This window comes from Dendrobates tinctorius, unplaced genomic scaffold (genome assembly GCF_039654945.1).
Source record: "Dendrobates tinctorius isolate UK_male_01 unplaced genomic scaffold, ASM3965494v1 ptg000051l, whole genome shotgun sequence".
Classification (NCBI taxonomy): Eukaryota; Metazoa; Chordata; class Amphibia; order Anura; family Dendrobatidae; genus Dendrobates; species Dendrobates tinctorius.
The window spans coordinates 25,738,693-25,761,398 of NW_027361719.1; the positions used below are offsets into that span (position 1 = coordinate 25,738,693).

The window sequence follows — 22,706 nt, forward strand, 5'->3', positions numbered from 1 at the left end:
TTGTTCAACATCTTTATCAATGCTTTAGATGAAGGAATTGAGGCTACACTGATTAAATTTGCTGATGACACAAAGTTAGGAGGGATAGCTAATACTAGAGAAGAGAGAGGATTCAAAAAGATATAAATAAATAAAAATAAATAAATATAAACTGAAGCAATTTCAGAGAAGAGCGACCAGAATGGTGACTGGTCTGCAAACCATGTCCTATGAGGAACGGTTACAGGATTTGGGAATGTTTAGCTTGGAAAAAAGAAGACTGAGAGGAGACTTAATAGCGGTCTACAAATATCTCAATGGATGTCAAATTGAAGAAGTATCATCTTTATTCTCATTTGCACAAGGAAAGACTAGAAGCAATGGGATGACACTGAATGAGAGGAGACACAGATTAGATATTAGAAAAAAACTTTTTGACAGTGATGGTGATCAATGAGTAGAACAGGATACCACGACAGGTGGTGATTTCTCTTTCAATGGTAGTTTTAAAACAGAGGCTGAACTGACATCTGTCTGGAATGATTTAGTAAATCCTCCGTTAAGCAAGGGGTTTGACCAGATGACCCAGGAGGTCCCTTCCAGCTCTACCATTCTATGGTTCTATGATTCTATGAACTGTCCAGCATGCTGAATAGGTCAGAGGGAATATTTGCCATCTGGTGCACAAGAATTGCTGGATTCTAGTATGGTATATGACCTACTGCTAGCCAGCAAGAGCGATGTGTGGGTCAAACTTGGCAGGAGCCATCACACTTTTGTGCACTCAGGGTGCCGGATATACTCCTCACCCGCCTCTGGGTCGCCCTCCCAGGGCTGTGGGTTACTCGGTACCGGGCCGGTGTCAGTGGGATGTGTCACAGCAGCGGTGACCCAGTTCGTGGCCCTGGGCGCCCAAGTAATGGTGGAGAATGGAAATGTGACTGGTGGAATGTAGTTATTAGTATAGTTTGTGATGCCACCTGTGGTGTTCGGCAAGTGAGATGTTAGATCGATGTTGCATGCAGATCCTCTGAGACAGATGGTGTGGTGCAGCAGTGATGTTATAGCCCTCCACAGGCAGGGCTGTTGTCCCAGGGCAGAATAGGTGAAGTGACACTTAGATGGTGTAGTGTCTGGCGCAGGGGATGAAGCAGTGCCACGCTGGCGGACGCAGGAAGGAATGGAGGACACCAGGGCATGTAGTTCCAAAGCTTTACTCACAGTCTGTAGTGCTCGCTTCCGTGCCGTGTCCTACGGGTCAGGGACTCAGTCAACCTCCAGGCAAGATGGAATGCTCCCTTCCAACACTCCGCCAACTTATGTGTCTTTTCTTAACGTCTCCTCTATAGCGCTTTTAAGTGTGAAGATCTCCTAGTACTGAGTTACACTGGAGTTCCTCCTAACAAATGTTCCCAAGAACTCTACTTGTACGGTAGACAGCTGTAGCCTGCTTCGGGGACTCTTTACTCCTGAGTCCCGGCTCTCTATCCGTGTTGCTGTTGTGCCCCCAAGTCTTAGATGGGAGTAGTGCATTTACAGCCCACTGCTCCACCGGTGTCAGCTGCAGAACCATGAGTGTCCATACAACCTCGGGGACCGGGCCCTGGCCTTGCGCTTAGAACTTCTAGGCAGGGTTCTCGCCTAACCCACGTCCTCTCTGTTCCCTTTCTCCTTCGTTCCGTACTAATCTCTCTTTCTGATGGAAGTTCAGGCTTCAGTTCCATGTCTTTCCCCTTCTTTCCTTTCCCGTGCCAGCCGGCTCAGGTCACTGAGGCGGCTGCAGCACTCGTTCCTCCATCCCTCTTCCAGGTATCTCCTTTCCTCACTCCTCTCTGAATGACTTCCTCCCTCAGACTCTCCGTCTGACTGACCTGTAATCCTAAACCTTCCTGCTCTCTTATGTATTCTCAACTCCACCCACCTCCCAGCACGTTTAGTGTTCCAAGCAGGGAACCACCAAAGGTGCTCTGCTTCTCTCTAAGCAAGGAGCCGCAATGTGGTTTTGCTGAACTACTCTATTGTGTGGAGTGCGAGTGTTGGAGCGTGGTCAGGAGCTTCCTACTTACCTGGATGGTGGGGCACTACACCTTAGGAGAAGGTGTAGTACCTCTGTGGCGACTGAGCCTCAGGGGCACCACATACCCCCCTGTTAAACACAGCACGTCCGCGGGCTGCAAGGCAAACAAAGTTGACAATACAGGAACATACAAATTTTTGAAAAGCTGAATAAACATTTCTTGTACTACACTTCTCAATGTGAGAGGCACTCATTCTTGAACGTTGCAAACAATTCTTAATTAACTATCTAAAATCTTAAGTCAAAAGTGCAATTTTCCATACAATACTCAATTCAAAGTGCTATTGTCTGTTACTCCCTATCACTTCGGTATTCTTCATCAACACATTTCTTTATCATCTTTCCTTTTTCACACTTTCTACTTTTCTATATACTTGGTTCATCATCTACATTTTTCCAAGTCCTCATGCTTTATTCAAATCTCTCATCTCTTTATTAAAACATTCTATACAAAAGCCATTTACTCTCATAAGATATATCATTATCAAATACAAGAATTATTGAAAGTTTTAATGTGAAGTAAGTGCTGGACACCGCTCCCAGCCAGGATCTCTTGCAGTGTCCTTTGATGAGATAGACCTTATCTTCGCAAAGTGTCCTATGTAAAACCAAGAGAGGGCACCTAAAGAGGTGCAACTATTTACAATTTCAGTTCTGGACCATTCAGCGTTCATGATCTCTGCAGTTCAATGGAAAGGCTGCCAACAAAACAGGACAACACTAGAAAAACATGATGCATAAACAAAAATAACTTTAAAGCACAAAGGTGCAAATACCCTCCTGGGTAACGAGATTAATGGTTGTTGTTCCCTCCTGGGGTTCTGGAAGCTGATGATTGTGAACTGCTACCAGACGTGATACTTTGGGTGTCTTCATCCTGTTGCTGGATGCTTGCTAAACGCATGTATTCTGTTTCCCACAGGGAGAGATAAGGGCTGGTCGGGGTAATCGAAAGGGCCATGGAAATGTCTACTGCCTGCGGGGACGGCATATCCGCTACCACCGATGGCACTTCTGCTGCTGTTGGTGACTCGGCCGGGGTTGACGCTGCTACCTCAGAGTCCGATTCTTCAGTGTCCATTGGGATCTCGGCTGGCAGCACTGCAGCCTGGGGCTGCCGGTGGAGGTCAATAGGGCCATTTCTACTTGTGGGTTCCGTTCCCAAGACTAGGGTCAGGTCGGGGGCGGTGGTCGTACCTTGTGCCTCCAGGCGAGGTTCCAGTCCCAGCACCTGGTAGTGGACAGCGGCAGCCGCAACTCCCGGCGTTGTTGATGGGGTGGACCGCAGTTGGATTCGGGCAGGGTCAAGGCCGGTTTCGGCCAGGGTCGTCGGTGGAGGCCGGTGCAACCACGCCCGGTCCAGACGGGGTCGTGGTCCCAGCCCTCCGTTCTGCTCCAGAGCCCTCATATATCTTCTCCGGATGGTACTCATCCAATGGCAATATCAGTTATGAGGTGGTGGTGGCTGCTTCAGAGGGTGTATCAGCGGTCGCAGCCCCCACAGGGGTGGCAAGGGGGCGAGTGGTTTCTCCTCCCCCGTTCTTCTGTCTTCTTTTCTCTTTCCATCATGGCGTTCTGGCGTTCTTCCTGCCTCGGCCCCTTTCCCACCACTGGCTTCTGCCCATCCTTCTTAGGGCGGTGTCTTCCAGCGACTCCATACCAAGCCAGTATACGAACCCCTCGGGGGGTGGGCCATGTCGCTGTCACATAGTTGTTCAGGCAGGGGAGGCCCAAGACTTTTCGCGGTCTTTTCCTTGGACCTCCCATCTCGTCACGCCCTTCTTCTTGACGCCAACGGCCATTTTTAATGTTCATTTTACAGTCTATTAAATTGGGTCTTCTGCACATCCTTAAAAGCTTTAAGTCCAAGGCACACAGAACCCGATGGCATCGGGTCTCGTCATCCTGTTCGTGATGCCAAGTTTGGGTCTCCCTCCCAGAGCTGTGGGTTACTCGGTACCGGGCCGGTGTCAGTGGGATGTGTCACAGCAGCGGTGACCCAGTCCGTGGCCCTGGGCGCCCAAGAAATGGCGGGGAATGGAAATGTGACTGGTGGATTGTAGTTAATGGAATAGTTTGTGAAGCCACCTGTGGTGTTCGGCAAGTGAGATGTTAGGCCGACACTGCATGCCGATCCTCTGGGACAGATGGTGTGGTGCAGCAGTGATGTTATAGCCCTCCACAGGCAGGGTTGTTGTACCAGGGCAGAATATGTGAAGTGACACTTAGATGGTGTAGTGTCTGGCGCAGGGGATGTAGCAGTGCCAGGGTGGTGGACGCAGGAAGGAATGGAGGACACCAGGGCATTTAGTTCCAAAGCTTTACTCACAGTCTGTAGTGCTCGCTTCCGTGCCGTGTCCTACGGGTCAGGGACTCAGTCAACCTCCAGGCAAGATGGAATGCTCCCTTCGAACACTCCGCCAACTTATGTGTCTTTTCTTAACGTCTCCTCTATAGCGCTTTTAAGTGTGAAGATCTCCTAGTACTGAGTTACACTGGAGTTCCTCCTAACAAATGTTCCCAAGAACTCTACTTGTACGGTAGACAGCTGTAGCCTGCTTCGGGGACTCCTTACTCCTGAGTCCCGGCTCTCTATCCGTGTTGCTATTGTGTCCCCAAGTCTTAGATGGGAGTAGTGCATTTACAGCCCACTACTCCACCGGTGTCTGCTGCAGAACCATTAGTGTCCATACAACCTCGGGGACCGGGCCCCGGCCTTGTGCTTAGAACTTCTAGGCAGGGTTCTCGCCTAACCCACGTCCTCTCTGTTCCCTTTCTCCTTCGTTCCATACTAATCTCTCTTTCTGATGGAAGTTCAGGCTTCAGTTCCATGTCTTTCCCCTTCTTTCCTTTCCCGTGCCAGCCGGCTCAGGTCACTGAGGCGGCTGCAGCACTCCTTCCTCCATCCCTCTTCCAGGGATCTCCTTTCCTCACTCCTCTCTGAATGACTTCCTCCCTGAGACTCTCCGTCTGACTGACCTGTAATCCTAAACCTTCCCGCTCTCTTATGTATTCTCAACTCCACCCACCTCCCAGCATGTTTAGTGTTCCAAGCAGGGTGCTCTGCTTCTCTCTAAGCAAGAAGCCGCAATGTGGTTTTGCTGAACTACTCTATTGTGTGGGGTGCGAGTGTTGGAGCGTGGCCAGGAGCTTCCATCTTACCTGGATGGTGGGGCACCACACCTTAGGAGAAGGTGTAGTACCTCTGTGGCGACTAAGCCTCAGGGGCGCCACACCCCCCGGTCCCAGCAATGGGGCGCTTTAGCAGATCCTTTTCCATGCGGCGAACAGCATGGCAGCTGGTGACCGGACACACAAACAGCAGACAGGGCAAACACTCCAGAACCAAAAAACCACAGTGTAACTGCAGAAACTAAGGTGAACAATGATAAACCAAGCAAAGGTAGAGATGAGCGACTTTGCTTTTTTTCGGGTCAAGTCGGTTACACGAAACCCGACTTTCGCAAAAGTCTGGTCGAACGAAATCGGCCGATTATCATGAAAAATCGAAGGCCGACTGAAACCCGAAACCCAATGTAAGTCAATGGGGAAGAAAAGTTGGCAGTGAGTGGAGGACAGGAAACACACCTACAGTGTCCATTTTAATGCCCAAAACATCAATTCTTATTCCTTAAGCTTGTCAACCTTAATTTACTTTATAATAATAGTTAGGCATTGAAAATTGGGGGTTATTTGGCTAAAGTTGTGGGGGGGTAGTGCTGGCTCCAGATTTTCATGGGCCCAGGGCCAAAGAGTGTCACTGGGCTCCTTTAACACATGACACAATTCATGATCCTTTGATACGGCAGAGAAATAGCGGTATAGTACAATGAAAAATACTTCACTTCTTACATCACATGACTGATATCCATTTTAAATTCTCCAATAGCTCCAAAAACAGACAGTATATTCCTCCAAACAGTATTATGGCCACCGCATAGTGCGCCATACAGAGTAATGAGGCCCATATATTTCTCCATACAGAATCATAGGTCCCATATAATGTTCGATACAGTATTTGATGAGCTCCACATAATGCTACAGTATATGTTGGTCCCCATGGATGAAGCTCCATTGTCTTATGGGACCAAATAATGCTCCATATATAATGGGCGCCATTTCTAATGCTCCAGTGTATAATGGGCCCTGTAAATGCTGCTCCAGTGACTGATGTCCACCTTTGGAATGCTCCAGGGTATGGTGGGCCCCAGATATCATTCTCCAGAGTATCGTGCTCCCCAAAAATTGCTCCCAACCTTTAAAACAATTAAATAAGTCTCCTCGCTAGGGAATCCCTGTACTCTGGACTCATCGTCGTCCTCATCTTCCGTCTCTCTGCACTTGGACTGTTTAGGCAGAGGGCGTACAGACGTGATGTTATCGCGCTCTTTGACCAGAATGTCACTGTCAGGAAAAGTGTTTGGTTTCCGGGGCAGTATGGTTGCAAAGCTGAACCTTAAAGGAATGTCCAGAAGGGCACCACCAGGAGTGGAGCCTGCAGCTTAATTGGACTCAACACGGGCAACCTCAACCATGTCATCAACAAAAAAGCTGCACAGATTGCAAGCTTAATTCCGTTAACAAACAAGACTCAGGCATGCCCCCGCGATCCGCATCCAGCATACTAGAGGGACATGCAAGGCTCTGGCACGTGAGATCGGCCAATAACAGGTCTTTCATGCCCTTACATGTCCGGGACTGCACGCGTGCTACAATGAAAGGACCAGCGTGTATCACTTACAGGTGCGGATAACACGCTGAACCCCATTAGTGATGGGGATCTGGGATTACAATTCTTCCCCGCGAACAAGCATTTCCCAGTAAGTGCAGGTCAACCGTAATTCCGGAATTAGGCCTAAACGGCATTCCAGAAGGAATGTGAAGAAATTAAGTGTCCAAACCACAGGTGCTGTAGCTTGCTTAACAGCTAGGCTCCCCTGCTGAGTAGCACACAGTTCTTACATAAACAGGCGGCATAGCTTGGTTCACGGGTGGCCAACTCTACTGAGTAGTATACACAGTTACAAGGCCCAAGGTATTAAGTGGTGTAAATGCAGTCAAAAACTGGTTTTTTCATAAACAGGCGGCATATCTCGGTTCACGGGTGGGCTCCTCTGCTGAGTAGCAGACACAGTTACTAGGCCCAAAAGGATTTTCAGGACAATATGCGGTAAAAAATTATTAGAAACACACACGGTGAAGCTCCTTCACAGGTGTACTACACCGCTGGCTACCAGACACCGCTACTATGCCCTAAAACTGTCTATTATCCTTGAAAACCATTATTAATGTGAAAAAAAGATACACTTTTGTTTAACGAAACGTTCTCGAACGGAAACTCGAACAGCCGAATTTTAATCAAAGTGTTGTAGTTCAACGAACGGATCTATCACCGCCCAAAACAGCTAGAATTTGAACTTGGCCAACAGTTCCACTCAAACACCACTCATCTGTAATCAGGAGGCAGACTCAGACGGTCTCAGGCACAGTATGGATTCGACAAGATTGCAGAAAGTTGAGAAAGGGTACAGTATCACCGGATAACAGGTATATATAGCATAGTTTAAACATTTAAAATCTCTGTGTTTATTTCCGTAGTCCGACAAAGACCCTCACAGCCTCAGTATGGATTAGACAACAAAAAAGTAGAAAAAAGGAAATGTTTTTGAAGCGTACACCAGTATACACTGTTGGGGTATTTTTAAATCTTCATATATATTTCTGTCTCAGTAAGACAGTCCAGACTCTCCGCAAGAGGAAGTGAGATGGATAAAAGTACAGACAAAGTCGAGTGATTGCAGAAATTTGGGAATTACTAATCAGGGGAAAAACTCCCGGGAGAATTCTCAGAGGCGATGCTGACCCTCAATTACTTTGTGTGTGGAGACAGTGAAAACAGTTCTTTGTGAAGAAAGGGTTGCTGTATCGCAGTACCGTTGATCCCATCACCGTTTCTCATCTCCATCAAATTTTGATCACAGGGAGAGATATAGACATGGTGTGCCTATCATGATCTGTCAGGTAACTTTGGAGTGCAAAAGACAGAACCACAGGCTGTAGGCGATTCTATTGGATTGGCATGAGCGGGCACATTTAAAAATGTGGGCAGGAATGTCACACGTCTGTAAGTAGGAAAACTGTGAAAGCTGATGATAAACCACCACTGCATCTCATTGTGAGTCAACGTCCATAAGAAATGGAAGCCATTGATCATCTGAAGCTAGAGCCTGGCCAGCAGGACAGGGCACAGCTATGTCTTAACCATCATCTATCAGTTCACCAAATTTGTAGTGGCAGTCCCAGGGAAGGATTTGACAGCCCAGACTACACAGCGGAGGAGCAGGGAGAGGTAAATATTGCAAATGCTGGGCCTCTGCCCAAGCAAGGGGGGCCCATTCATGGGCGTCGGTACTGGCACTGGGCCCCTCATAGTACGCCGGTGTGTCTGATGGTGGGTGTGCACCCCTACCGTCACAGACACATGATTGCACTATGAGGGACCCTGTGCCAGTGCCGGCACCCAAGAGCCGGCCCACCCACCTGTCCAGGGCAATGGCTCACGCACGGTTGCGTGCACTAGGTGGTGACCCCGGCCTTGGGGGGGGGGGGAGGCAGCCCAGTTAGGGAGGTTTAAAAAATGGCATATATTGATGTTGGACATTCAGCAGCTGCAAATGGAGGAATTGGAGAAGTCCGAGGAAGAGGAGGACAAAAGCGAGCCATTTTTCTGGCAACCTATGTGTCATCAGGGGAAGAGTTTTGAGGAGATCATTTGCATATTCCCAGTGCCTTCTGGGATAAGTGAAGAGTCTCCGCGAGCTCAACGATCACTGGGTTTTGGCCGTTGCAGCTGAAAAGAGGAAATCGGAAAACCAGGGGAAGAGTTTTGAGGAGATCATTTGCATATTGAATTTTGGCTCATCTTTCTTCGTCTCTAAGAAATTTCAATATGGAAGAGGCCAGGAGCCATTTGGTGAGCTGCATTTCTTGCTACATGTTCACAGACTTACCAGTGGAAAAGCCAAACTTCACATGCCACAAATGCAAGCTTGTGTCCCTGTTGGAGGAAAAGTTGCAAAGTCTCGAAGAGAGGTTAGCTACGTTGAAGATCATTAAGGAAGGTGAAGAGTTCTTAGCCAGAGCAGAATTATCTCTTCATGTTACAGAAAGAGAAGAAATTTGAAGTGCACCTGAAGAAACAAAGGAATGGAGACATGTGACCCAGAGAAGCAGGAGGCAGTCAGCACCCATACTTCTCAGGAACCAGTACCAGGCTCTCACGCAGGAAAACGATGAAGAAATACATCAGGATAAGACTTTGCCCACAAACAGAAACCTTGTATGCCTTCAGAGTCCTCCTGGATGGAGAAAGAAAAATGTTGTGAAGAAGAAATGGAGAGGTGTGTTCATGGGGGATTCCCTGTTGAGAGGAACAGAAGCCGCTATCTGCAGACCGGATATAACTTCAAGAGAAATGTGCTGTCTTCCAGGTGCAAAAATTAAAGAGGTGTCTGACAGGATATCAGGACTCTTCAGACCTAAAGATGACTACCCATTCCTGCTACTACATGTGGGGACAAATGACACCGCAAGAAACGACCTGGAAACCATCTGCAGAGACTTTGAAGACTTAGGCAAGAAAGTGAAAGAACTGGGAGCGCAGGTGGTCTTCTCTTCCATCCTCCCAGTGGATGGCCATCGAACAAGGAGGTGGAATAAGATTCTGTAGGTGAACAACTGGCTACGTCGATGGTGCCATCAGCAACGATTTGGATTTCTGGATCACGGAGTGAATTACCTTTACGATGGACTACTTGCTAGAGATGGGGTGCACCTTACGAAGACTGGAAAACATGTATTTGGAAGTCGCCTTGCTACACTTGTAAGAAGAGCTTTAAACTAGAATAACATGGGAAGGGAAGCAAAAGACCAGAAAAAGCCATACACCTGACAAATGCTATTGAAAACTCTGCTATTAGAAGTGGAAAGGAAGAACAAAGACAAAAGAATCTAATTAATAAAAATATTGGAGAAAGAGAAACCAATCACAAACTAAAATGTTTCTATACTAATGCACAAAGCATGGGCAACAAACAAGGAGAATTGGAACTACTAACACAGGAAAAGAAATATGATGTCATTGGAATCACTGAAACTTGGTGGGACAATACACATGATTGGAATACAAGACTAGAAGGATACCACTTATTTGCAAGAAACAGACTTGATAAACGAGGAGGAGGTGTCGCATTGTATGTTAGAAACGCGTATATCTGCACAGAGATTGAAGCTTCAGAGACTGGGAGTTCTGTGGAAACTGTTTGGGTAAGAATACAAGGACAGAACAATGGAAAGGACACCATTGTAGGCATTTACTACAGGCCACCTGTACAAACTGAAGATATGAATGAACTCTTTATGCATCAAATGGCCAAGTTCTCCAAAAAATGACATAGTGGTCATGGGAGATTTCAACTATCCAGACATTTGTTGGGAATCTCTCTCAGGCAAAACTAACAGGTCAAGGAAATTCTTATCCTCTCTTGCGGACAACTTTATTTTCCAAAAGGTAGGGGAGAAAACAAGGGAAACTGCTACCTTGGATCTAATCCTTATAAACAGGGAGGAAATGTTTGAGGAGGTAAAAGTGGCTGGGACCCTAGGAGGTAGCGACCATGCTATGTTAGAATTTTGGATAACTAGAGGAGGACGACCTGTGAAGACTGAGACGTCAAGGTTAGATTTCAGAAAGGCAGATTTTAAGGGATTCAGAAAGAGAATTGGAGGGATCCAATGGCTGGATATCCTTAAGGACAAAAATGTCCAGGAAGGATGGGAAATCTTGAAAAATGAAATTCTCAAAGCACAATTGTTAACAATTCCGAAAAGAGGGAAGAATAGGAAGCATTTAAGGAAGCCAGGATGGATGAACACAGAACTTAAGCACATGCTAAAAAGGAAGAAAAAAATGTTTATAAAATGGAAAGAGGGAGGCATATCTAAAGAAGAATATAATGCTGTCTGCAGAACCTGCAGGGCACAAATCAGATTACTAAAGCTGACAATGAATTGAGGCTTGCAAGAGATGTCAAAAGCAATAATAAAGGATTTTGGGGATATGTCAAAAGTAAAAGAAAAGTCAAAGATGCTATAGGATTTTTACAGGATGAAAATGATGAAATGGTAAGACAGGATGTTGAGAAGGCCAAACTTTTAAATTCCTATTTTGTATCTGTTTTCTCTCAGAAAGGAAATGTAACCTCAACTGTTCTTCACTGTCCTATTAAGGGAATAGAAGAATCCAGGATATCTATAAACAGAAAGATAGTGAGGAAACACTTAGCTAACCTAAATGAATTCAAGTCTCCAGGTCCAGATGAATTACACCCCAGAGTACTGAAGGAGATAGCAGAAGAAATTTTTGAACCCCTCTCCATAATCTTTGAAAATTCTTGGAGAACAGGAGAAGTCCCAGAAGACTGGAGAAGAGCAAATGTTGTTCCTATCTTCAAAAAGGGGAAGAAGGTGGACCCAGGCAACTATAGGCCGGTGAGTCTGACTTCTATACCAGGAAAGATCTTTGAACAAATTATTAAACAACATGTATGTCAGTACCTGGATAAGATAGAAGTGATTAAACAGAGTCAGCATGGGTTTTGTAACTAATAAGTCATGTCAGACTAACTTAATTTCCTTCTATGACGGAATCACTGATTGGGTGGATCAAGGAAATGCTGTGATATAGTATATCTTGACTTCAGCAAAGCATTTGACAAAGTATCTCATACAATCCTTATTGAAAAAATGACTAAGTATGGAATGGACAAGGCAACTGTTAGGTGGATTCATAACTGGCTTAGTGATCGGACCCAAAGAGTGGTCGTAAATGGCTGCACATCGAGTTGGAAGAATGTCTCAAGTGGGGTACCACAGGGCTCTGTCCTGGGCCCTGTATTGTTCAACATCTTTATCAACGATTTAGATGAAGGAATTGAGGGTAAACTGATTAAATTTGCTGATGACACAAAGCTAGGAGGGATAGCTAATACTAGAGAGGATTCAAAAAGATATAAATAAACTGGAGAAGTGGGCAGCAACTAACAGAATGGTTTTTAACAGGGAAAAATGCAAAGTACTACATCTGGGCAATAAAAATGAAAAGAGCATATACAGAATGGGAGGAATAGTCCTAAGCAACAGCACATGTGAAAAAGACTTGAGTATACTAATAGATCACAGACTGAATATGAGTCAACAGTGTGATGCAGCAGCAAAAAAGGCAAATGCAATTCTAGGATGTATTAACAGAAGCATACAGTCTAGATCACGTGAAGTCATTATTTCCCTCTACTCCTCTTTGGTCAGACCTCATCTGGAATATTGTGTCCAGTTTTGGGCACCACATTTTAAAAAAGACATCAACAAACTGGAGCAAGTTCAGAAAAGAGCAACCAGAATGGTGACCGGTCTGCAAACCCTGTCTTATGAGGAAAGGTTGCAGGATTTGGGAATGTTTAGTTTGCAAAAGAGAAGACTGAGAGGAGACTTAATAGCTGTCTACAAATATCTAAAGGGCTGTCACATTGTAGAAGGATCAACTTTATTCTCATTTGCACAAGGAAAGACTAGAAGCAATGGGATGAAACTGAATGGGAGGAGACACAGATTAGATATTAGAAAAAACTTTTTGACAGTTAGAGTAATCAATGAGTGGAACAAGCTGCCACGAGAAGTGGTGAGTTCTCCTTCAATGGAAGTCTTCAAACAGAGGCTGGACAGACATCTGACTGGGATGATTTAGCGAATCCTGCTTTGAGCAGGGGGTTAGACCAGATGGCCCAGGAGGTCCCTTCCAACTCTACAATTCTATGATTCTATGATTCTATGAAAATCCTTTGAAACCCATGCATGGTTCATTTTAATGAAGGTTAGATCATCAACATTTTGGGTTGACAGACGGGTCCTTTTTTCTATCAGGATTGAGCCAGCAGCACTGAAGACTCTTTCCGATAGCACACTAGCAGCAGGGCAAGCGAGCTCCTGTAAGGCATATTGTGCCAATTCAGGCCAGGAGTCCAGTTTAGAGGCCCACTAGTCAAAGGGGAATGACCTGTGAGAGAGAACATCGATATGGGACGAGAAGTAGTTTGTAACCATAGTTGACAACTGCTGTCTCCTGTCACTTTCAATCGATGCAGTATTACCAGTCGTGTAAGTGGGACTTGAAAAATCAGTCCACAACATGGTCATGAAACCCCTGTCTCCAACGCCACTTCTGATGTGTGCACCACGAACACCTCTTCCATGTTGCCCCCTACGGCTCGTTGGAGAACCATCACCGCTGCTGTGTGCTGGGAATGCCTCAAACAAACTGTTTACCAGAGTTCCTTGTTTGTTAGCCAGTATTAGGTCAAGGTTCTCCTGTGGCATGATGTTTTGGAATTTGCCTTTATAGCATGGATCCAGGATGCTAGCCAACCAGTAGTTGTCATCGTTCATCATTTTGGTAATGCGGAGGTCCCTTTTTAGGATCTGCAAGGCATAATCTGACATGTGGGCCAATGTTCCAGGTGTCAATGATGCACTGCGAGTGCTGGGTGGAGGAGCACTTTCTTGCAAATCCACATCCCTCCAGTCATGCACAAACCCTGTACCAGACCTTGCCACGCCAACATTTTCTCTTGCCCCACGAGAAGCATCCTCCTCCCCTAAATAATCATCCCCATCATCCTTCTCCTCCTCCTCCTCTTCCTCCACCTCATCCAGGAGAGGTCCCGTAGCAGACAATGGCTGACTGTCATCAAGGCTTCCCTCCACCTCTTCCTCATCCTCCTCGGCTGCAGACGCCTGCTCCTTAATGTGCGTCAAAGTTTGCATGAGCAGACACATAAGTGGGATGCTCATGCTTATGATGGTGTCGTCTGCACTTACCAGTCATGTGCATTCCTCAAAACACTGAAGGACTTTACAGAGGTCTTTCAGCTTCGACCACTGCACACCCGACAACTCCATGTCTGCCCTCAAAGTGCCTGGCCGTATATCCTCGCACAAATGTATTACAGCCTGCCTTTGTTCGCACAGCCTCTCAAGCATGTGCAGGGTGGAGTTCCACCTTGTTGCAATGTCGATAATTAGGCATTGCTTGGGAAGTTGGAGCAATTGCTGCAGCTTCTGCATACGACTGGAGTGTACGGGCGACCGACAGATGTGCGAACACAGTCTTTGGACCTTCTGGAGCAGGCCTGTTAACTCCAGATAATTACTGAGGAAGCAGTGCACCACCAGATTCAAGGTGTGAGCCAGGCAAGGTATGTGTCGGAGTTTTGAAAGTGCTATGGCTGCCACAAAATTCCATCTGTTATCACTAACTACCTTGCCTGCCTCAAGATTTAGACTGCCCAGCCATGACTCAGTTTGGCTCAACACCTCATGCAAGGTACTATTGTGCTTTTGCAGGCGGATGCAGGAAGGAATGGAGGACACCATGACATGTAGTTCCAAAGCTTTACTCACAGTCTGTAGTGCCCGCTTCCGTACCGTGTCCTCCGGGTCAGGGACTCAGCCAACCTCCAGGCAAGATGGAATGCTCCCTTTGAACACTCCGCCAACTTATGTGTCTTTTCTGAATGTCTCCTCTATAGCGCCTTTAAGTGTGAAGATCTCCTAGTACTGAGTTACACTGGAGTTCCTCCTGACAGATGTTCCCAAGAACTCTACTTGTACGGCAGACAGCTGTAGCCTGCTTCTGGGAATCCTTACTCCTGATTCCCGTCTCTATATCCATGTTGCTGTTGTGCCCCCAAGTCTTAGATGGGAGTAGTGCATTTACAGCCCACTACTCCACCAGTGTCTGCTGCAGAACCATCAGTGTTCATACAACCTCGGGGACCGGGCCCCGGCCTTGCGCTTAGAACTTCTAGGCAGGGTTCTCTCCTAACCCACGTCCTCTCTGTTCTCTTTCTCCTTTGTTCCGTACTCATCTCTTTCTCTTATGGAAGTTCAGGTTTCAGTTAAACGTCTTTCTCCTTCTTTCCTTTCCCGTGCCAGCTGTCTCAGGTCACTGAGGCAGCTGCAGCACTCCTTCCTCCCTCCCTCTTTCAGGGATCCCCACTCCTCTCCGAGTTGCTTCCTTCCTCAGACTCCCCGTCTGTGACGCCACACAAAGCCAGCCAATCACTTGCATGCCCTTCTCAAAGATGGTGGTGACCACTGCCTATGTCATCGCGTTGCCCACAGTGTGCGTCCTCCATCATTGGCTGAAAAAGGGCGCTGGAAGCATCTTTTGAAACGCGACTTTGGCGCTCTGGTCACCGACCTCGTGGCCGACCTCACGCTATGGTCTGGTTTCATGAAACGAAAGTCGGCGACTTTTTAAATTGACCGACCCGTTTCGCTCAACTCTACGCACAGGCACCAAAGCATGAACCTCCTCAGAAGCACAGAAACATTGACCTTAACCATCCACCACAACTTAAAATAATCAGCAACAAAAGGAGGGAATGGCAGGTTTAAATCTATCTTCCAGAAGTCACATGACACGCTGGGGCAACACCCAAACTCCACCCCCAGACCACAAAGACAAGAGGAGGTGAGAGAAGACTGGCAGGTGTGGCATTAGCTAACACCAGGAGTTCCAGAGTCCCCACACAGCATAATCGCTGGAAGCAGTGGCATCCGGCCTCCCAGCCATGCTAGGAGTGCATTTTCTAGAATGAGCTATCTGGACTGAGCAAGCACCCCTGCAAACTCCAACCCCTGAGGTGACACTCCGCCTCTCATGGCCAGTGAAGGGCAATGAGTGACCTGCTGAAGAGCCAGAGCCTGCCTAGGAGTGCAAGGGGGCACTCAGACACAGAGCTACCATTTTTTACACCATGGATGTCTGACATCTGTGCGATTCTCCAAAATTTTGAGGAACCGTCCAAGATGGTGAGTGGCGATGACAACATAATCACGTGACCATCCCACTTCTGTGTCTACCCAAACGCTTGCTGCTCCCAAAAAAAGAGGAAGCTTTGCATGTGGACCAGGTGGCAATGGAGGAAAAAATTCCATAGAATGATACCTCAGCCTCATCTCATCTTCTCAGTGCGGATTGGGTGATAATGAGGAGGAGAAGGCGGCATTTTGGCCACCACCCATTATTGGTGGTTTACTCTTGTCGACCCATGCTAAAGGAGAGGGCTACTAAAATGGTACAATACCTAAAGGCCTTAGTAGAAGATTGGTCAAAAACTTCTCATCTGACAATGCTGGCAGCAGAGGTCAGAGTTTTTTGGATGAGAGGAGCTGACAGGCTGACTCATCAAAATGATAATAAATAACATCACTTTTATGGTAACCATAAAGTGAAAAAAATGGTACCACATAATGGATTATCAAATATAAAATATTATCCTTTATTATATTAAAAACAAAGTTCAAAAGAAAGGTGCTAGACAGAATAAAGAGGGACTACCATGCCATGCGAAATCCCACTACAGCAATCCAACTAGTGTCATTGACCGCAAACACCCACCAAATATCAATGCAAAGTGACATGACAATATCTGAAACATGCTGTAAGCAAGCACCCACTGAGACGCCCTCACACCCAGGGCTGTGGAGTACTCGGTACCGGGCCGGTCTCTCAGATGGGAATGTCACAGCAGCGGTGACCCGGTCCGTGGCCCTGGGCGCCCATTATAAAAGGGCTTCAGTATGCTTGTGGTGGTGAAAGTTTATAAGTGATTCGTGACGCCACCTGTGGTGTTCGGCAATGTAGATGTAAGCCGACGCTGCAGACAGTTCCTCTGGGACAGATGGTGTGGTGCAGCAGTGATGTTATAGCCCTCCACAGGCAGGGCTGTAGTCCCAGGACAGAGTAAGTGAAGTGACACGTAGATGGTGTAGTGTCTGGCGCAAGGGATGTGGCAGTGCTGGGCAGGAATAAGTGGAGGACACCAGGGCATGTAGTTCCAAAGCTTTACTCACAGTCTGTGTACAAACAGGTGCCTGCCTCCGTGCCGTGTCCTCCGGGTCCGGGACTCAGTCAACCTCCAGGCCAGATGAAGTACTCATTTCCAACACTCCGCCAACATGTGTCTTTCTGAACGTCTCCTCTTATAGCGCCTTTAATTGAAGTACTCCTAGTACTGAGTTACACTGGAGTGCCTCCTGTCCGATGTTCTTATGAACTCTACTTGTACGACAGACAGCTGTAGCCTGCTTCGGGGACTCCTTGCTACTAAGTCCCAACTCACTATCCAGTTGCTGTTGTGCCCCCAAGTCTTGTGTGGGAATAAAGTGGTCACTACTTCTATTCCTCCGGTGTCTGCTGCAGAACCATTAGTATCCATACAACCTCGGGGACCGGGCCCCGGCCTTGCGCTTGGAACTTCTAGGAAGGGTTCTCTTCTAACCCACGTCCTCTGTTCCCTTTTACTCCTCACGTTCTGTACTTATCTTTCCTTCTATGGATAGCTTTCAGGCTATGTTGCTCTCTCTCTCCCTCTCCCGTGCAAGCAGACCCAGGTCACTGGGATCTGCTGCAGCACTTCCATCCATCTATCCCTCGCTCCAGGGATCTTCTTCTCTCCAACTCTCTAACCAACTGACCTCTAATCCTAAACTCTTCCCGCTCCTTGTAATGTAACTAACTCCACCCACCTCTCAGCACGTTTTGTGTTCCAAGCAGGGAGCCACCAATGGGTGCTTTGCTATACTCCAAGCAGGGAGCCGCCGAAGGTGCTTTGTTTCACTACTTTGTGGTGTGGGGTGCAGGTGTTGGAGTGTGGTCAGGAGTCTCCACCTTACCTGGATGGTGGGATACCACACCTCAGGAGGAGGTGCAGTACCTCTGTGGCGACAGAGCCTCAGGGGCGCCACACCCACAATATCCCTTTATAATGTAAATAGTCACCATGGGCATATATTAATTACAATTAGACAGGCTGGAGTGCAGCTATCTCCCTATAACCTAGCCTAGCATCGCAATGCATTGAAAGTGGTATGGAAGTTTCTGGCTCTCTGGTGCCACCTAGGCTTCCTGCTCCTTCTCTCCCACTCTGTTGAGTGCCCCCTGCTGGCATTCTCAGTTTCTTTTATACCTGCTCCGCCCCCACTCATTCTAGAACTGTCTCTGGTCCGTCCTCTAATTATGTCCCCCGGAAACAGTTCCCTTAGGAAACATGGTGACAATCTCCTTGTTCCGGTCCGGTTACACGGTGGGAACTCTCCCTCCTACACTACTAGTCCAAAAACAGTGTTGGCGTATCTCACAAATGCTGATCTTTATGAATAATTCCCACAGACACACTCCAAAATCTTATAGAACCCCTTCCAAGAAGAGTGGAACCTGTTACACCTGCAAACAGGGAACCAACGCCATATTAATGCCAATTAAATTAAAGTGTCATAAACTCCTGTAAGTATAATGTGTAGGCTATCATAACTTTTTTCCATATAGTGTATATTAAAATCTGGCAGATTTTTTTTTTTTTTTTAAATTGGACTTCAGGTTGTTCCATAACTCACCAAATTTTCATCTAGTAAAAAAATAGTTTTCTTACTAATGTAAAATAGATTACAATTTTCAGTCTATAATGATTGTCTAAGGCCTGTTTCACACTTCCGTTTTCTGGTGTCAGTCTAAATTCGCTAAAGTGTTGAAAAACGGATCCGTTACATATTTGGAAAAAACTGATGCACAGGATCCGTTTTTTTATGGATCCGTCACAGCAGTTAGTGTAGGAAATTTAAAGCTACAGAATTCTCGAGAGAGAGAGAGACTTTTCTGTGCCAGAACGGATTTTGGGGTTCAATTTATGGAAGGGAAATTCTTCTGGGCATGCTCAGTATGGAAAAACGGAATCCGTCAACGGATTACATCCTGTGACGGGTCCGCCGCCCATAGGCATCCACTATACCAGATGACAGACGGCGACGGATCCGTCACCAGCCGTCTTTTCAACGCAGACAAAAAACGTTCCTAGGGACGTTTTTTCTGGCTGAAGGACGCCAATTTTATGACGGATCTGTCGCACGCCGCCAATACAAGTCTATGGGGTAAAAGACGGATCCGTTCTTTTCCTCAAACGGCGGATTTTGACTGACGCCAAAAAAGAGAAGTGTGAAACAGGCCTAATTTTGCTTGACCAAATCACTGACTACAAATTGAGAACTTAGAGATTTCCTACATGTGAACAGTTTTTTTGATGATGGTATGTGGAAACAGCCACTGACTTACTGCTAAACTTACTCTCTGTTCACACAGATTGCAAGATATTTGAGAAAATCCTATTAGATGCTAATCCGAAGATTCACCTGGTCACAGACTGTATGGAACATGCCCTGACTGCTGTCCACCCTCAGACACGCTATTCTGCCGGCTTGGATGCCAAACTCTTTTTCCTACCGCTTTCATACTGCCCAAGTGCAGTAGCAGATTATTTCTTAATACAAAAATAAAGTTTGAGAATGGCTCAAAGTGGTATCTAGATATATATGAGAGAGAGAGAGAGAGAGAGAGAGAGAGAGAGAGAGAGAGAGAGAGAGAGAGAGAGAGAGAGAGAGAGAGAGAGAGAGAGAGAGAGAGAGAGAGAGAGAGAGAGAGAGAGAGAGAGAGAGAGAGAGAGAGAGAGAGAGAGAGAGAGAGAGAGAAATATTGCAAAAGGCTTTCATTTTTTAAATTCACATGCCAGGATTATTAGTCCATATTAGACACACTAATGTAGATGGGATCTTATGAAAATCTAATACAGACAGCTGCATTATTGTATCCAACTTAAGTTTTTTTTCGTAGAAGGACTTGTGTCCCAGAGTTGTAAAGAGTTGTCCAATGTAAGGCTATGTGCACACGTTGCGGATTCCGCTGCGTTTTTTTCCGCGCGGAAATGCAGGTAAAACCGCAGGTAAAGTGACCTGCGGTTTTGCTGCGTTTTGGCCTGCGGTTTTGCCCTGCGGTTTCACACCTCTACTATGTTAAAGGTGTGAAACCGCAGCAGAATCCGCAGAAATAATTGACATGCTGCGGAAAAAAAACCGCAGCAAAACCACGCGGAAAAAACCGCAGCGTGAGCACTGCGGTGTTGAAAACCCATAGGCTAACATGGTAAAGTACCATGTCTGCGGAACTGCTGCGGTTCCGCAGGGCCAAAACCGCAGCGGAACCGCAGCGTGTGCACATAGCCTAATGGTTGGGAAAAAAAAGTGTCATGCTCCATTGGACTCTATATGCATTGAGAACATTTTGTTACATATGGAGCCCATGAGGGTCTGTACAAGGCCCCCATAATGCCTCCATGCTCACTACCTAGATATTTGCATAAAACACAAAAATTGAGCTTGATTTGAGTTGGTATACATGCAGTACATAAACGCATGTTCACATTGGCCATAAAGCATACAAAACCTACAAGAGACAAAATCCTGTTGTAACTAAGTAAAAAGCAAAAGTGCATTTAAATAATACAGAGTTCTTAGTAATACTGTTTTTGATCAAAAATAGCATAAAAACCCATCCCACTTTTGACAAGGTGACTCTAATCGGGGCGGTCCTACACTGTTCAATATTAAAAACCTTACCATGTATCAAAGTTGACCTCAGTGTGTGAAAAAGGGCAGACAAATGGACCAGGTCCCTATCAGTGGACACCAGTCAGGGGAAGGCTTTAAATATAATTTTCAGCTCAGGAAAGGGAGGCCACGCCCGGGTTTGCACAGCTTGCAAAAATACAAAGAAAAAACACAAAAATTGAGCTTGGTTTGAGTTGGTATACATGCAGCAAGTAAACGCATGTTCACATTGACCATAAAGCATACAAAACCTACAAGAGACAAAATGAGCAAACACCCTACTGTAGCTAAATAAGTAAAATGCAAACGTGCAGTTAAATAATACAGAGTTCTTAGTAATACTGTATTTGATCAAAAATAGCATAAAAGCCATCCCACCGTTGACAAGGTGACTCTGATCGGGGTGGTCCTAGACTTTCTAATAGTAAAAACCTTACCATGTGACAAAGTTGACCTCCGTGTGTGCAAAAGGGCAGACAAGAGGACCAGGTCCCAACCAGGACCAGTTCCCAGCCAGTGAACACCAGTCATGGGTAGCCTTTAAATTCAATTTCCAGCTCAGAAGAGGGAGGCCACACCCTGGCTTGCACAGAATGCAAAAATACAAAGAAAAAACACAAAAATTGAGCTTGATTTGAGTTGGTACACATGCAGCACATAAACACATGTTCACATTGGCCATAAAGCATGTAAAACATTCAAGAGACATAATGAGCAAACACCCTGCTGTAGCTAAATAAGTATAAATCAAAAGTGCATTTAAATAATGGAGTTCTTAGTAATACTATTTTTGATTAAAAAAAAAAAAACATAAAAGACGTCCCACCGTAGACAAGGTGATTCTGATTGTGGTGGTGCTACACTGTCTAATTTTAAAAACCTTACCATGTGTCAAAGTTGACCTCAGTGTGTGAATAAGGGCAGACAAAAGGACCGGGTCCCAACCAGTGGACACCAGTCATGGGAAGCCTTTAAATACAATTTCCAGCTCAGGGGAGGGAGGCATATACATTATAAATACTGGCTTAGACTGTCTTCTGGTCTGTTTCCTTAGTACTGCACATTTCCTGATCCACAACAACGTCTAGCTATAAATATATATCATGAACGATGAAAGGTGAGTGGTGGAAATCCACAGGGATCCACGCTCTGAGTCAGGAACCACCCAGGTCAAACGGAAGTGTATGACTCTTCCAATGATATGCAATAGTGTCGACTTGTCTTATCTGACCTGGTTGGTTCCTGACTCAAGAGCATGGAGCCCTGTGGATTTCCAGCACCCACCTTTCATCATTCTTCACTGTATCACAGCTCCTGAGCAGGATGCCAGGAGCAGGCAGACGGAGCTGTAGCGCTCCAGCATTGTGCATGGCATGTACAACTACCAGAGGTGAGTTGAACACCTCTCCCCCCTCCGATTATGTGCTGTGACATACTTCACGTGGAGCGCCTTCTGTTTTAGTTTCTTTTTATAAATATACGGTATATGAACAGTTTGCCTTTTTCTCATGTAATACTGTATCTTAATTGCTCTATTAAATGACCACACTGAGCAAACCTAAAATCTGTGCAGAAACTTGTTTTTTCTATTCCTAAAGAAAATGTTATTTACTCCATTTAAAGTTGCTTGAGATTAAGAACTAGTGATGAGCGAATTTGTTCAGAAAACTATCACCAAACATAAATTTGGCACGAATATGGCACATATGGATTCGTGATAGGAAACACGATCAAAATTTATTGAAATCGGGAAAAATCAGTAACATTCGATAAAAAGTGCGGTAAAATATTTGTGTTGCTATAAAAGTATTTTCAGCACTTTAGCTACGATAATGGTGGTGTATCATAAGCATTTGGCACAAGTTTGATGAGGGAAGGGGGTTTGCAGAACTCAGAAGCGCGACGTTCTTGTAAACAGCAATCTTTTCTCCTGACTTTATGTGTGACCATTTTGGCTAGCCACAATCAGGGTGCAGGAAACATCCACAATGTCCTGACACCATGGCTTGTGTCATTGGTTGCTGAAATCACATGTCCCTTTCCATATGAAAAGCAGACATCTTGTTTTAGAGCCATTTTGAGACTGTAACAGCAT

General features: G+C 45.9%; 1 protein-coding gene across 1 annotated transcript in view; it reads left to right on the plus strand.

The window, feature by feature from the left end:
* Nucleotides 1-19,523, plus strand: part of LOC141091341 (retinol dehydrogenase 7-like) — a 227,040-nt gene extending 207,517 nt beyond the window's left edge. The window contains exon 5 of the mRNA XM_073576874.1: nucleotides 19,311-19,523. Within this exon, the coding sequence (XP_073432975.1) occupies nucleotides 19,311-19,504 (194 nt within the window). The 3' untranslated portion in view covers nucleotides 19,505-19,523. The remainder of the gene's footprint in view (nucleotides 1-19,310) is intronic.
* Nucleotides 19,524-22,706: the final 3,183 nt, after the last annotated feature.